At 45.6% G+C, this 17,841-nt stretch overlaps 1 protein-coding gene across 2 annotated transcripts in view; it reads right to left on the bottom strand.

The window, feature by feature from the left end:
- The window catches only part of LOC121580672 (cAMP-specific 3',5'-cyclic phosphodiesterase 4B), a 112,289-nt gene that overhangs the window by 56,997 nt on the left and 37,451 nt on the right, over positions 1–17,841 (bottom strand). For both annotated transcript variants that reach the window (XM_041895650.1, XM_041895651.1), the window contains exon 3: positions 7,326–7,552. In XM_041895650.1, coding sequence (XP_041751584.1) covers positions 7,326–7,552 — 227 coding nt within the window. The remainder of the gene's footprint in view (positions 1–7,325; positions 7,553–17,841) is intronic.

The raw sequence follows: 17,841 nt of genomic DNA, 5'->3' as shown, positions 1-17,841 counted from the left end.
TCTCCCCAAATAAGAGGGGCGCTGCACCACCTTGTCGGCGCCACTATGTAAAGATTTCAGAGCAAATTAAACTGATATTTAGTAATGATCGAGTAACTGTCTTTGAACGCCAATGAAATTGTTATGAATTGTGAAATAGGCCGTTCATAAATTCAGAGCGTTATCATGTTCCTCAATTAATTATATATAAATAAAACAAATGAAAATTAAAAATATACTCAAAAAATTAAAAATTAAAAAAGTGCTATCATAAGGTGAATGCACCAATTTGTAAGTCGCTCTGGATAAGAGCATCTGCTAAATGACATAAATGTAAATGTAAAATATATTTTCCATAAGCAAAAATATTGTATTTTCAGCTATTTGAAGATGGTGCACAAAACCAAAAGTAAAAGAGGCAAAAACGAAACTTAAAACGGGAAGCATAGAAATAGTGCACATAGAACAGATCTACCGCTTCTTAGACTTGCTTTCAATGAGAATGACAGATCTATAACTCACATTCTATGTGACTTTGTCAGGTCACCCAAAAAGTTACAATGAGGGAAAAAAGTATTTGATCCCCTGCTGATTTTGTACGTTTGCCCACTGACAAAGAAATGATCAGTCTATAATTTTTATGGTAGGTTTATTTGAACAGTGAGAGACAAAATAACAACAACAAAAATCCAGAAAAACGCATGTCAAAAATAATGTTATAAATTGATTTGCATTTTCATGAGGGAAATAAGTATTTGACCCCCTCTCAATCAGAAAGATTTCTGGCTCCCACGTGTCTTTTATACAGGTAACCAGCTGAGATTAGGAGCACACTCTTAAAGGGAGTGCTCCTAATCTCAGTTTGTTAACTGTATAAAAGACACCTGTCCACAGAAGCAATCAATCAATCAGATTCCAAACTCTCCACCATGGCCAAGACCAAAGAGCTCTCCAAGGATGTCAGGGTCAAGATTGTAGACCTACACAAGGCTGGAATGGGCTACAAGACCATCGCCAAGCAGCTTGGTGAGAAGGTGACAACAGTTGGTGCGATTATTCGCAAATGGAAGAAACACAAAATAACTGTCAATCTCCCTCGGCCTGGGGCTCCATGCAAGATCTCACCTCGTGGAGTTGCAATGATCATGAGAACGGTGAGGAATCAGCCCAGAACTACACGGGAGGATCTAGTCAATGAGCTCAAGGCAGCTGGGACCATAGTCACCAAGAAAACAATTGGTAACACACTACGCCGTGAAGGACTGAAATCCTGCAGCACCCGCAAGGTCCCCCTGCTCAAGAAAGCACATATACATGCCCGTCTGAAGTTTGCCAATGAACATCTGAATGATTCAGAGGAGAACTGGGTGAAAGTGTTGTGGTCAGATGAGACCAAAATGGAGCTCTTTGGCATCAACTCAACTCGCCGTGTTTGGAGGAGGAGGAATGCTGCCTATGACCCCAAGAACACCATCCCCACCGTCAAACATGGAGGTGGAAACATTATGCTTTGGGGGTGTTTTTCTGCTAAGGGGACAGGACAACTTCACCGCATCAAAGGGACGATGGACGGGGCCATGTACCGTCAAATCTTGGGTGAGAACCTCCTTCCCTCAGCCAGGGCATTGAAAATGGGTTGTGGATGGGTATTCCAGCATGACAATGACCCAAAACACATGGCCAAGGCAACAAAGGAGTGGCTCAAGAAGAAGCACATTAAGGTCCTGGAGTGGCCTAGCCAGTCTCCAGACCTTAATCCCATAGAAAATCTGTGGAGGGGAGCTGAAGGTTCGAGTTGCCAAACGTCAGCCTCGAAACCTTAATGACTTGGAGAAGATCTGCAAAGAGGAGTGGGACAAAATCCCTCCTGAGATGTGTGCAAACCTGGTGGCCAACTACAAGAAACGTCTGACCTCTGTGATTGCCAACAAGGGTTTTGCCACCAAGTACTAAGTCATGTTTTGCAGAGGGGTCAAATACTTATTTCCCTCATTAAAATGCAAATCAATTTATAACATTTTTGACATGCGGTTTTCTGGATTTTTTTGTTGTTATTCTGTCTCTCACTGTTCAAATAAACCTACCATTAAAATTATAGATTGATCATTTCTTTGTCAGTGGGCAAACGTACAAAATCAGCAGGGGATCAAATACTTTTTTCCCTCACTGTACATATTGCAGCTGTAAAATGTTTTTTTTTCCTGTAAAAAGCTTTAAAGTTGAATAATAATATCAAGAAGCAGATATTTTTTGGGCCAAGAATGATGACAGACATGTTAATGAGCAAACCTGTATGATTTGTAGGCTAGGTCACAGATTCTGAGGTTGTCACGAGTTACAAAGCCAGAACCCAGAAGCAGACCAGGACAAGGTAAGTTGAAACGAAGGTGAGTGTTTATTTACAAATTCAAGAGTGATGCTGAATAATCCAGGGAACAGAGCGGGCGGCGTTGATTAGTTGTTGGGGGTGCAGTGGTTGATCCCATCCTGGGTCGGCAGCCGCCGACCACCAGGCAGAGGTTGGATGAAGGTTCCGGACGGGTGACTGCAGATGGAACAAAACGGGGGTAAGTAAGCAACAAACCAACAAGGTGCAAAAACAACAAAACTAACGCTAGGCTCTAAGACTGATACTCTGGTAAACCTACTGTTCATGGCTAACGATCCGGCAGGGAATGGATGTTAGGCCAGAGCCTAAGAAGGGTGATGATCAGGACCAGGTGTGCAGATTGCTGATGGGATGCAGGTGCGGAAATCAAGAGAGCTCCCCGGAGCGTTCCCGAACCCTCGGGAAACTGGAGATCACGAACAGAAAAACTAGTCCACAGACAGGACCCGACTCAGACTGCCGGGATCGTTACAGAGGTAATGGTTTCAGTTCACATTTTTTTCTCCAGGAAAACCTGACTTGTCTTGAGGCCTACAATACTTGAAACACCCAATACACATGGATTTCAACAGTGTGCCATTTCACACAATTACTTATCAATCGAGGCATAAGTTGCTTAATGGAGAAGGTCTCTTTTTTACAATCAAATCTCTATTTTTGATAGAAATGGTATGTTATTGAAGGGTCCAGACAATGTTTTGTGATTTCACATTTTTGAAAAACGTACCCCAAACAGCGAATCACTTCCTCATCCTCGTTGTGTAGTATGGGGGCCCCGAAAAAACATTAACAAAGGCTCCAAAAACACCCAAATACGTCCTTTTAGAAACGGCAAAGCTCTCAGTATAGTGATGCAGTTCTTTAGATGTTGCACACATGAAATTCTGAACTTTATCCGCAATGTGGGCGTACCCCAACAACAGAATGGTGTTGGCATATACCGGTCATAAAAAATATCCATGCGAGTTGACCGCTGATTGGCCAGCTCAGCCAATGAGGCAGGATGACATTCTCTATGAGGAAGTAGCAAGCATTTTTGAAACGGTCTGTTTGAGATACAAGTTTGAGGTAGGTTTTTTAAGTGTTCTTTTCTCCCATTTATGCTTTGGCCACATATATGAGTATAAGACGAGTCAACAACATTATTTGGGTATGACTTCACAGAATATAAACTTTTAAAAGTGAGATTTTCAGCAGACAGTTCCTTTAAAAGGAATAAGTTGCTTAAATGTTACAAAAGGGGTGAAACAATCACACAGAAGTGACCAGGGTCCATGCTATATGCTATACACACGTGCATGTGCGTGCACACACACACACACACACACACACACACACACACACACACACACACACACACACACACACACACACACACACACACACACACACACACACACACACACACACAGCTCCAGGGCCTTACCAGTTGTGGGCCACAGAGAAGCACCTGTAACAGCGCTTGTTCACCACCTGCTTACGAAACAGTTTCGGGGAGTTGTGGGGTGAAACGCTCGTCCTCTTGTCCGAATCGGTATTCCCACTTGAGTCTATATTCTGTTGCAGCTCTGTTTGGTCCCCATGAGCCTCCATAGCCAGAGTCTTGGTTCAGAACAGAGTCCAGTTCACTCAGTCCCAATGAGTGGAGCTCAAGTGTGAGGATACAGCACGCACAGGACACTATACACCAGAGAGGATACAGGACACTACACACCAGAGAGGATACAGTACACTACACACCAGAGAGGATACAGGACGCTATATACCAGAGAGGATACAGGACACTACACACCAGAGAGGATACAGGACACTATACACCAGAGAGGATACAGTACACTACACACCAGAGAGGATACAGTACACTACACACCAGAGAGGATACAGTACACTACACACCAGAGAGGATACAGGACACTATACACCAGAGAGGATACAGTACACTACACACCAGAGAGGATACAGTACACTACACACCAGAGAGGATACAGTACACTACACACCAGAGAGGATACAGGACGCTATATACCAGAGAGGATACAGGACACTACACACCAGAGAGGATACAGGACGCTACACACCAGAGAGGATACAGGACGCTATACACCAGAGAGGATACAGGACACTACACACCAGAGAGGATACAGTACACTACACACCAGAGAGGATACAGGACGCTACACACCAGAGAGGATACAGGACACTATACACCAGAGAGGATACAGGACACTATACACCAGAGAGGATACAGGACACTATACACCAGAGAGGATACAGTACACTACACACCAGAGAGGATACAGGACACTATACACCAGAGAGGATACAGGACGCTACACACCAGAGAGGATACAGGACGCTATACACCAGAGAGGATACAGGACGCTATACACCAGAGAGGATACAGTACACTACACACCAGAGAGGATACAGGACACTACACACCAGAGAGGATACAGGACACTATACACCAGAGAGGATACAGGACGCTATACACCAGAGAGGATACAGGACGCTACACACCAGAGAGGATACAGGATGCTACACACCAGAGAGGATACAGGACACTATACACCAGAGAGGATACAGGACGCTATACACCAGAGAGGATACAGGACACTATACACCAGAGAGGATACAGGATGCTACACACCAGAGAGGATACAGGACACTATACACCAGAGAGGATACAGGATGCTACACACCAGAGAGGATACAGGACACTATACACCAGAGAGGATACAGGACGCTACACACCAGAGAGGATACAGGATGCTACACACCAGAGAGGATACAGGACACTACACACCAGAGAGGATACAGGACCCTATACACCAGAGAGGATACAGGACGCTACACACCAGAGAGGATACAGGACACTATACACCAGAGAGGATACAGGACGCTACACACCAGAGAGGATACAGGACACTACACACCAGAGAGGATACAGTACACTACACACCAGAGAGGATACAGTACACTACACACCAGAGAGGATACAGGACGCTATACACCAGAGAGGATACAGTACACTATACACCAGAGAGGATACAGGACCCTACACACCAGAGAGAACAGAACAAGACTATCGTTGGCAGACCTGTTTGGCTAGCTCTTCTCTATTATTCTGTCAGCACTTCAAGGATTCGCCGGGGGTGACACTCTGTGCCTCTCCCTCCATCTTTTTATTTCACTAACTCTCTCTCTCTTTCTCTGAAGTACTCTCTACCTACCAGCTCTTTCTCGGTTTCACTTAAACAATCTCTACCCCACTTTCCCTCTTCCATACAGTCCCATCTCTCTCTCCATTCAGGGACCATCTCTCTCTCCATTCAGGGACCATCTCTCTCTCCATTCAGGGACCATCTCTCTCTCCATTCAGGGACCATATCTCTCTCCATTCAGGGACCATCTCTCTCTCCATTCAGGGACCATCTCTCTCTCTCCATTCAGGGACCATCTCTCTCTCTCCATTCAAGCCCAGAAAGTGATAAGTGGGAGGTCCTTTTTAAGGTCCTGAGGGGTTGAGACCTCGTTGTTTTGGATTTGAAAATCCAACAGTTCCAATGGAAGTGGCGGCGTTCGGGGGCTGTGCGGCAGCGTTCAGGGGCTGTGCGGCAGCGTTCGGGGGCTGTGCGGCAGCGTTCGGGGGCTGTGCGGCAGCGTTCGGGGGCTGTGTTGCTGTACATGTGGGTGTTCGACTGAGAAAGACACAGAGGAGAACCAAGCAGTAAAAAACACAGCCCCGTAATTATCTACGCATCATGCCGACAACATCAAACAGCCTCTCCAGGCGCTGAAGTCAGGAGGATTTCGAGTTTGGTATCAGCCATACTAGGCATATTGGTGAACACCTTGGATGATGCTGATTGGCTAACCACAACTCTCTGTTACTCTGTACAGTAACTGAAACTCACCAGTTAACCACAGCCTCACTTCTCAAAGCACATGAATTAAGTAGGGTGGGGCGACATCCTGATTTTCATACCGTCGTCATACAGTTTCTGTACCATACCATAGCCTGGCGGGTAGGAACGTTGGGCCAGTAACCAAAAGGTTGCTGGATCGAATCCCCGAGCTGACAAGGTAAAAATCTGTAGTTCTGCCCCTGAGCAAGGCAGTTAACCCACTGTTCCCCGGGCGCCGTGGATGTGGATTAAGGCAGCCCCTGCACCTCGCTGATTCAGAGGGGTAGAGTTAAATGCGGAAGACACATTTCAGTTGAATGCATTCATTTGCACAACTGACTAGGTATCCCCCTTTCCCTTTCCGGGGTATACGGTATTACCAGAAGTGCACACAAGGGGCGCTATTTCAACAACTAATAATACTTTGTTTTTTACTCAAAACTATTTAGGCAACATGGATCTTGATCCAGGAAGGGATTGAATGTCTCTGCTGTAAACAAGCTTGATCTTGACATCCAGCCACATAGCTAGCAAGTTAGCAAACCAAATGCATAGCTGGAGCCCTGAGATGGATACAATTTATGATACATCTTTGATTTCTTAGTTATACTTAACTTATGGCATAGCACAGTATTGAAAATCATACCATCAGTATTTTGAAATACCCGGGTATACGGAATATCGCCCAAGCCTAAAATGAAGCAGGCACCACAAACGGCATTAGATCCTTTTATCTCCACCAAGTGGTTGTTGGATGAAAGTGCACTTTGCTGGTACTGAATGTCCAGAACAGATATGCTTCTAGGACTCCACCAACACATATTATACCTTAGCATAGAGTAACATAGCATGCTCTAGTACAGACAGGAGAAAACACGTTGGGTTAACCTCAGGTAAGGATGCACAGCTTGGGTCCTCCAGGACTGCAGTGTCTGCTGGTTTCCGGCCAACCAGTGACAAATTGAGGAACAAAACAAAAAATCAGCAGGACTGCTGCCATCTAGGACTGGAGTTGCCAACCCTTAACTTATAACCTATGGTGACCTAACCTGTCGGGGTCGGCGTGGGTGATGTTGATTTGTGGCAGCGCGTGGAAGGGCAGGGTGGTGGGCCGGGCCATGGTGTCGTCCTCCGGCGTGCGGCATAGATCCCTCTCCGCCTGTCGCCATGACAACGGGGGCAGCTGTAGCGTGCCCGAGTGACGCCTGCGGCCCCGGCGAAGGTCCACCCCCAGAGTGCTGCCGAACAGGGGCACTCCCGGAGGCTCATTGGTGTCCTGAAAGGCAAAAGATTGAGAGAATGCTAGTAGAACGTTGACAGAAGGTTATGGCTAATAGTAAGAGGCAGTAGAGACGTTGAGAGAATGTTGATGTACAACTTAGAGGGTTATAAGGGTTGACAGATCTAAGGTTATAGCGAAAACTAAAAGGCATGGGAAAGCTGACAGAATGTTGATACATAACGTTGATAGAAGATTATGGCTAAGGTTCAGTGGACATAGATGGGACTACTAAAGGGTTCAGTGGACATAGATGGGACTACTAAAAGGGTTCAGTGGACATAGACGGGACTACTAAAGGGTTCAGTGGACATAGATGGGACTACTAAACGGTTCAGTGGACATAGATGGGACTACTAAAGGGTTCAGTGGACATAGATGGGACTACTAAAGGGTTCAGTGGACATAGATGGGACTACTAAAGGGTTCAGTGGACATAGATGGGACTACTAAAGGGTTCAGTGGACATAGATGGGACTACTAAAGGGTTCAGTGGACATAGATGGGACTACTAAAAGGTTCAGTGGACATAGATGGGACTACTAAAGGGTTCAGTGGACATAGATGGGACTACTAAAGGGTTCAATGGACATAGACGGGACTACTAAAGGGTTCAGTGGACATAGATGGGACTACTAAAGGGTTCAGTGGACATAGATGGGACTACTACAGGGTTCAGTGGCCATAGACGGGACTACTAAAAGGGTTCAGTGGACATAGACGGGACTACTAAAGGGTTCAGTGGACATAGATGGGACTACTAATAGGGTTCAGTGGACATAGATGGGACTACTAAAGGGTTCAGTGGACATAGATGGGACTACTAAAGGGTTCAGTGGACATAGATGGGACTACTAAAAGGTTCAGTGGACATAGATGGGACTACTAAAGGGTTCAGTGGACATAGACGGGACTACTAAAGGGTTCAGTGGACATAGACGGGACTACTAAAGGGTTCAGTGGACATAGACGGGACTACTAAAGGGTTCAGTGGACATAGACGGGACTATTAAAGGGTTCAGTGGACATAGATGGGACTACTAAAGGGTTCAGTGGACATAGACGGGACTACTAAAGGGTTCAGTGGACATAGACGGGACTACTAAAGGGTTCAGTGGACATAGATGGGACTACTAAAAGGTTCAGTGGACATAGATGGGACTACTAAAGGGTTCAGTGGACATAGATGGGACTACTAAAGGGTTCAGTGGACATAGATGGGACTACTAAAGGGTTCAGTGGACATAGACGGGACTACTAAAGGGTTCAGTGGACATAGATGGGACTACTAAAGGGTTCAGTGGACATAGATGGGACTACTAAAAGGGTTCAGTGGACATAGATGGGACTACTAAAGGGTTCAGTGGACATAGACGGGACTACTAAAGGGTTCAGTGGACATAGATGGGACTACTAAAGGGTTCAGTGGACATAGATGGGACTACTAAAGGGTTCAGTGGACATAGACGGGACTACTAAAGGGTTCAGTGGACATAGACGGGACTACTAAAGGGTTCAGTGGACATAGATGGGACTACTAAAGGGTTCAGTGGACATAGACGGGACTATTAAAGTGTTCAGTGGACATAGACGGGACTACTAAAGGGTTCAGTGGACATAGACGGGACTACTAAAGGGTTCAGTGGACATAGACGGGACTACTAAAGGGTTCAGTGGACATAGATGGGACTACTAAAAGGTTCAGTGGACATAGATGGGACTACTAAAAGGTTCAGTGGACATAGATGGGACTACTAAAAGGTTCAGTGGACATAGATGGGACTACTAAAGGGTTCAGTGGACATAGATGGGACTACTAAAAGGTTCAGTGGACATAGATGGGACTACTAAAGGGTTCAGTGGACATAGACAGGGACTACTAACAGGTTCAGTGGACATAGATGGGACTACTAAAAGGTTCAGTGGACATAGATGGGACTACTAAAGGGTTCAGTGGACATAGATGGGACTACTAAAAGGTTCAGTGGACATAGATGGGACTACTAAAAGGTTCAGTGGACATAGATGGGACTACTAAAGGGTTCAGTGGACATAGACAGGGACTACTAACAGGTTCAGTGGACATAGATGGGACTACTAAAAGGTTCAGTGGACATAGATGGGACTACTAAAGGGTTCAGTGGACATAGATGGGACTACTAAAAGGTTCAGTGGACATAGATGGGACTAATAAAAGGTTCAGTGGACATAGATGGGACTACTAAAGGGTTCAGTGGACATAGATGGGACTACTAAAATGTTCAGTGGACATAGATGGGACTACTAAAGGGTTCAGTGGACATAGATGGGACTACTAAAAGGTTCAGTGGACATAGATGGGACTACTAAATGGTTCAGTGGACATAGATGGGACTACTAAAGGGTTCAGTGGACATAGATGGGACTACTAAAAGGTTCAGTGGACATAGACGGGACTACTAAAAGGTTCAGTGGACATAGACGGGACTACTAAAAGGGTTCAGTGGACATAGATGGGACTACTAAAAGGTTCAGTGGACATAGACAGGACTACTAAAAGGTTCAGTGGACATAGACGGGACTACTAAAAGGGTTCAGTGGACATAGATGGGACTACTAAAAGGGTTCAGTGGACATAGATGGGACTACTAAAAGTTTCAGTGGACATAGATGGGACTACTAAAAGGTTCAGTGGACATAGATGGGACTACTAAAGGGTTCAGTGGACATAGATGGGACTACTAAAAGGGTTCAGTGGACATAGACGGGACTACTAAAGGGTTCAGTGGACATAGATGGGACTACTAAACGGTTCAGTGGACATAGATGGGACTACTAAAGGGTTCAGTGGACATAGATGGGACTACTAAAGGGTTCAGTGGACATAGATGGGACTACTAAAGGGTTCAGTGGACATAGATGGGACTACTAAAGGGTTCAGTGGACATAGATGGGACTACTAAAGGGTTCAGTGGACATAGATGGGACTACTAAAAGGTTCAGTGGACATAGATGGGACTACTAAAGGGTTCAGTGGACATAGATGGGACTACTAAAGGGTTCAGTGGACATAGATGGGACTACTAAAAGGTTCAGTGGACATAGATGGGACTACTAAAAGGTTCAGTGGACATAGATGGGACTACTAAATGGTTCAGTGGACATAGATGGGACTACTAAAGGGTTCAGTGGACATAGATGGGACTACTAAAAGGTTCAGTGGACATAGACGGGACTACTAAAAGGTTCAGTGGACATAGACGGGACTACTAAAAGGGTTCAGTGGACATAGATGGGACTACTAAAAGGTTCAGTGGACATAGACAGGACTACTAAAAGGTTCAGTGGACATAGACGGGACTACTAAAAGGGTTCAGTGGACATAGATGGGACTACTAAAAGGGTTCAGTGGACATAGATGGGACTACTAAAAGTTTCAGTGGACATAGATGGGACTACTAAAAGGTTCAGTGGACATAGATGGGACTACTAAAGGGTTCAGTGGACATAGATGGGACTACTAAAAGGGTTCAGTGGACATAGATGGGACTACTAAAGGGTTCAGTGGACATAGATGGGACTACTAAAAGGTTCAGTGGACATAGACGGGACTACAAAAGGGTTCAGTGGACATAGACGGGACTACTAAAGGGTTCAGTGGACATAGATGGGACTACTAAAAGGGTTCAGTGGACATAGATGGGACTACTAAAGGGTTCAGTGGACATAGATGGGACTACTACTTTCCCCCTTCTGATAACCAGGTGGCGAATCGCATCTCTGCATTTCTGGCAGACATATCAGTATGGATGACGGATCACCACCTCAAGCTGAACCTTGGCAAGACGGAGCTGCTCTTCCTCCCGGGGAAGGACTGCCCGTTCCATGATCTCGCCATCACGGTTGACAACTCCGTTGTATCCTCCTCCCAGAGTGTGAAGAGCCTTGGCGTGACCCTGGACAACACCCTGTCGTTCTCCGCTAACATCAAGGCGGTGACCCGATCCTGTAGGTTCATGCTCTACAACATTCGGAGAGTACGACCCTGCCTTACACAGGAAGCGGCACAGGTCCTAATCCAGGCACTTGTCATCTCCCGTCTGGATTACTGCAACTCGCTGTTGGCTGGGCTCCCTGCCTGTGCCATTAAACCCCTACAACTCATCCAGAATGCCGCAGCCCGTCTGGTGTTCAACCTTCCCAAGTTCTCTCACGTCACCCCGCTCCTCCGCACACTCCACTGGCTTCCAGTTGAAGCTCGCATCTGTTACAAGACCATGGTGCTTGCCTATGGAGCTGTGAGGGGAACGGCACCTCCGTACCTTCAGGCTCTGATCAGTCCCTACACCCAAACGAGGGCATTGCGTTCATCCACCTCTGGCCTGCTGGCTCCCCTTCCTCTGCGGAAGCATAGTTCCCGCTCAGCCCAGTCAAAACTGTTCGCTGATCTGGCACCCCAATGGTGGAACAAGCTCCCTCACGACGCCAGGACAGCGGAGTCACTCACCACCTTCCGGAGACATTTGAAACCCCAACTCTTTAAGGAATACCTGGGATAGGATAAAGTAATCCTTCTACCCCCCCAAAAAAAAAATAATAATAATAATAATAAAAAAAAAAAAAAAATTGGTAAAGTGGTTATCCCACTGGCTATAGGGTGAATGCACCAATTTGTAAGTCGCTCTGGATAAGAGCGTCTGCTAAATGACGTAAATGTAAATGTACTAAAGGGTTCAGTGGACATAGATGGGACTACTAAAAGGTTCAGTGGACATAGATGGGACTACTAAAAGGTTCAGTGGACATAGATGGGACTACTAAAAGGTTCAGTGGACATAGATGGGACTACTAAAAGGGTTCAGTGGACATAGATGGGACTACTAAAAGGTTCAGTGGACATAGACGGGACTACTAAAAGGTTCAGTGGACATAGATGGGACTATTAAAAGGGTTCAGTGGACATAGATGGGACTACTAAAAGGGTTCAGTGGACATAGATGGGACTACTAAAAGGTTCAGTGGACATAGACGGGACTACTAAAAGGTTCAGTGGACATAGATGAGACTACTAAAAGGTTCAGTGGACATAGACGGGACTACTAAAGGGTTCAGTGGACATAGATGGGACTACTAAAAGGTTCAGTGGACATAGACGGGACTACTAAAGGGTTCAGTGGACATAGATGGGACTACTAAAAGGTTCAGTGGACATAGACGGGACTACTAAAAGGTTCAGTGGACATAGACGGGACTACTAAAAGGGTTCAGTGGACATAGATGGGACTACTAAAAGGTTCAGTGGACATAGACAGGACTACTAAAAGGTTCAGTGGACATAGACGGGACTACTAAAAGGGTTCAGTGGACATAGATGGGACTACTAAAAGGGTTCAGTGGACATAGATGGGACTACTAAAAGTTTCAGTGGACATAGATGGGACTACTAAAAGGTTCAGTGGACATAGATGGGACTACTAAAGGGTTCAGTGGACATAGATGGGACTACTAAAAGGGTTCAGTGGACATAGATGGGACTACTAAAAGGTTCAGTGGACATAGACGGGACTACAAAAGGGTTCAGTGGACATAGACGGGACTACTAAAGGGTTCAGTGGACATAGACGGGACTACTAAAGGGTTCAGTGGACATAGATGGGACTACTAAAAGGGTTCAGTGGACATAGATGGGACTACTAAAGGGTTCAGTGGACATAGATGGGACTACTAAAAGGGTTCAGTGGACATAGATGGGACTACTAAAGGGTTCAGTGGACATAGATGGGACTACTAAAAGGTTCAGTGGACATAGACGGGACTACAAAAGGGTTCAGTGGACATAGACGGGACTACAAAAGGGTTCAGTGGACATAGACGGGACTACTAAAAGGTTCAGTGGACATAGACGGGACTACAAAAGGGTTCAGTGGACATAGACGGGACTACTAAAAGGTTCAGTGGACATAGACGGGACTACAAAAGGGTTCAGTGGACATAGACAGGACTACAAAAGGGTTCAGTGGACATAGACAGGACTACAAAAAGCCAAATGATTTTCTGCATTTAGTGTCATTGCTTGCATATTATATTACATGAGCATGCACTGCTTGGAATAAACCCAAACCAGACAACTACGTCGACACATTGCAGCATACATTAATTCAAGGTAATACATTGACTATTCCATTGGATGTCAAATCCTAATATTTAGCCAATTCCATGCACATAGCACTAGGGGGCACTCTAGGACATGCTGTGAAACTACAGTAGTCTAAAAACCCAAGACATACAGGAAGTGTTAATATTTTACAGATAATGTCTTCATACTGGTCACACAGATGGTACTGGACTTGATAAACACAACAACTAAACAGTATCAATTAGTGGGCATATTTTTTGATTCCAAACAGTGACACTGATTGAACTCAGCAGGCAGTTTGATGAGGCAGTATTTATTATAGACGGTGGTGTGTGTGTATGTGATGAGGGGGTTGATGTATGCGGTATGCGTGTACGTGTATGTGTGCATGCCTGTGCACCAGTGGAGGCTGCTGAGGGGAGGACGGCTCATACATCACCCTCTGTTTTACATTCACTCTGTCCAAGTGTAAATGAAGCAGAGATACGGCCAATGAAACAAAGGAGAGGGATGGAGGGAGGAGAGGGAGGCAATGGAGGAATTCGAGTGAGAGAGGTGTGGTGGTGTATGCGGAGAATGGGGGGAGGGAGGGGGGGGTGAGTATGAGAGTGTGTGTGTGTGTGTGTGTGTGTGTGTGTGTGTGTGTGTGTGTGTGTGTGTGTGTGTGTGTGTGTGTGTGTGTGTGTGTGTGTGTGTGTGTGTGTGTGTGTGTGTGTGTGTGTGTGTGTGTGTGTGTGTGTGTGTGTGTGTGTGTGTGTGTGTGTGTGTGTGTGTGTGTGTGTGTGTGGCGGCAGGTAGCTTAGTGGTTAAGAGCGTTGTGCCAGTAACCGCAAGGTCGCTGGTTCTAATCCCCGAGCCGACTAGGTGAAAGATCTGTCGACGTGCCCTTGAGCAAGTCACTTAACCCTAATTGCTCCTGTAAGTTGCTCTGGATAAGAGCGTCTTCTAAATGACTAAAATGTAAAATGTGTGCACACCCACGTGCCCTGCATGCATGTGAGATGTATTACGTACGCAGTGTGTCTGTAGAGAACGAGAGAATGCACAACAAGCAGAAAGAAAAGAGAGATTAACTATAAAAAGCTGCTTCCCTCCCGTCAGCAGGTTGTGATGCTTCCTCAACCCAATCCAATCTCAGCTTAACAGCCCATTGTAAATGGAAGAAGAAACAACAGCCTAACCTGCTATCTGTGTTCAAACATAACTGAGAAGATAATTATACATAACATACAGTGCATTCGGAAAGTATTCAGACCCCTTCGCGTTTTCCACATTTTGTTACGATACAACATTATTCTAAAATTGATTAAATTGTTTTTTTCATCAACCTACACACAATACCCCATAATGACAAACCAAAAGCAGTTTTTTTAGACATTTTAAAAAAGGTATTAAAAAAATAACTGAAAAACCACATTTACATAAGTATTCAGACCCTTTACTCAGTACTTTGTTAAAGCACCTTTGGCATCGATTACAGCCTTGAGTCTTCTTAAGTATGACGCTACAAGCTTGGCTCACCAGTATTTGGGGAGTTTCTCCCATTCTTCTCTGCAGATCCTCTCAAGCTCTGTCAGGTTGGGTGGGGAGCGTCGCTGCACAGCTATTTTCAGGTCTCTCCAGAGATGTTCGATCAGATTCAAGTCCAGGCTCTGGCTGGGCCACTCAAGGACATTCAGAGACTTTTCCCGAAGCCACTCCTGTGTTGTCTTGGCTGTGTGCTTAGGTTAGTTGTCCTGTTGGAAGGTGAACCTTTGCCCCAGTCTAAGGTCCTGAGCGCTCTGGAGAAGGTTTTCATCAAGGATCTCTTTGTTCTTTGCTCCGTTCATCTTTCCTTCGATCCTGACTAGTCTCCCAGTACCTGCCTCTGAGAAACATCCCCACAGCATGATGCTGCCACCTCCATGCTTCACCGTAGGGATGGTATTGGCCAGGTAATAAGCGGTGCCTGGTTTCCTCCAGACGTGACGCTTGGCATTCAGGCCAAATAGTTCAATCTTGGTTTCATCAGACCAGAGAATCTTGTTTCTCATGGTCAGAGTCCTTTAGGTGCCTTTTGGCAAACTCCAAGCAGGCTGTCATGTGCCTTTTACACTACAATAAAGGCCTGATTGGTGGAGTGCTGCAGAGATGATTGTCCTTCTGGAGATGATTGTCCATCTCCACAGAGGAACTCTGGAGCTCTGTCAGACTGACCATCGGGTTCTTGGTCACCTTACTGACCAAGGCCCTTCTCCCCCGATTGCTCAGTTTGGGCGGGCGGCCAGCTCTAGGAAGAGTCTTGCTGGTTCCAAACTTCTTCCATTTAAGAATGATGGAGGCCACTTTGTTCTTGGGGACCTTCAATGCTGCAGACATTTTTTGGTACCGTTCCCCAGATCTGTGCCTCAACACAATCCTGTCTCCGAGCTCTAAGGACAATTCCTTCGAACTCATGGCTTGGTTTTTGCTCTGTCATGCACTGTCAACTGTGGGACCTTATATAGACAGGTGTGTGCCTTTCCAAATCATGTCCAATCAATTGAATTTACCACATGTCCAATCAAGTTGTAGAAACATCTCAAGGATGATCAATTGGAACAGGATGCACCTGAGCTCAATTTCGAGTCTCATATCAAAGGGTCTGAATACTTATGTAAATAAGGTATCTGTTTTATTTTAAATAAATGTGCAAACATTTCGAATAAACTGTTTTCGCTTTGTCATTATAGGGTATTCAAATCAAATCTAATTTTATTGGTCACATTCACATGTTTAGCAGATGTTATTGCGGGTGTAGCGAAATGCTTGTGTTTCTAGCACCAACAGTGCAGTAATATCTAACAATTCACAACAATACACACAATTCTAAAAGTAAAAGAATGGAATGAATATATAAATATTAGGATGAGCAATGTCGGAGTGGCATAGACTAAAATACAGTAGAATAGAATACAGTGTATACATATGAGATGAGTAAAGCAAAAATATGTAAACATTATTAAAGTGACTAGTGTTCCATTTTTAAAGTGGCCAGTGATTCCATGTCTATGTATACAGGGCAGCAGCCTCTAAGGTGCAGGGTTACGTAACCGGGTGGAAGCCAACTAGTGATGGCTATTTAACAGTCTGATGGCCTTGAGATAGAAGCTGTTTTTAATTCTCTCGGTCCCAGCTTTGATGCACCTGTACTGACCTCGCCTTCTGGATGATAGCGGGGTGAACAGGCAGTGGCTCGGGTGGTTGTTGTCCTTAATGATCTTTTTGGCATTCCTGTGACATCGGGTGCTGTAGGTGTCCTGGAGGGCAGGTAGTTTGCCCCCGGTGATGTGGTGGGCAAACTGCACCACCCTCTGGAGAGCCCTGTGGTTGCAGGCGGTGCAGTTGCCGTACCAGGCGTTGATACAGCCCGACAGGATGCTATCAATTGTGCATCTGAAAACATTTGTGAGGGTTTTAGGTGCCAAGTCAGATTTCTTCAGCCTCCTGAGGTTGAAGAGGCGCTGTTGCGCCTTCTTCACCACACTGTCTGTGTGGGTGGACCATTTCAGATTGTCAGTGATGTGTACGCTGAGGAACTGGCAGCTTTCTACCTTCTCCTCTGCGGTCCCGTCGATGTGGATAGGGGCGTGCTCCCTCTGCTGTTTCCTGAAGTCCACGATCATCTCCTTTGTTTTGTTGACATTGAGTGAGAGGTTATTATCCTGGCACCACACTCCCAGAGCTCTCACCTCCTCCCTATAGGCGGTCTCGTCATTGTTGGTAATCAGGCCTACTATTGTTGTGTCTGCAAACTTGATGATTGAGTTGGAGGCGTGCTTGGCCACGCAGTCATGGGTGAACAGGGAGTACAGGAGGAGGCTGAGAACACACCCTTGTGGGGCCCCAGTGTTGAGGATCAGCGAAGTGGAGGTGTTGTTTCCTACCTTCACCACCTGGGGGCGGCCCGTCAGGAAGTCCAGGACCCAGTTGCACAGGGCGGGGTTCAAATCCAGGGCCCCGAGCTTAATGATGAGCTTGGAGGGTACTATTGTGTTGAATGCTGAGCTATAGTCAATGAACAGTATTATTACATTTACATTTTAGTCATTTAGCAGACGCTCTTATCCAGGCATTCCTCTTGTTCAGATGATATATTTTAGTAAACTATTGGATAACCAAAGATAAATCACAGACGTGACGAACATATAGT

This window comes from Coregonus clupeaformis, chromosome 14 (genome assembly GCF_020615455.1).
Source record: "Coregonus clupeaformis isolate EN_2021a chromosome 14, ASM2061545v1, whole genome shotgun sequence".
NCBI classification, from domain to species: Eukaryota; Metazoa; Chordata; class Actinopteri; order Salmoniformes; family Salmonidae; genus Coregonus; species Coregonus clupeaformis.
The sequence above is the reverse complement of the archived record's forward strand: the minus strand, read 5'-3'. Positions and strand labels throughout refer to the sequence as shown.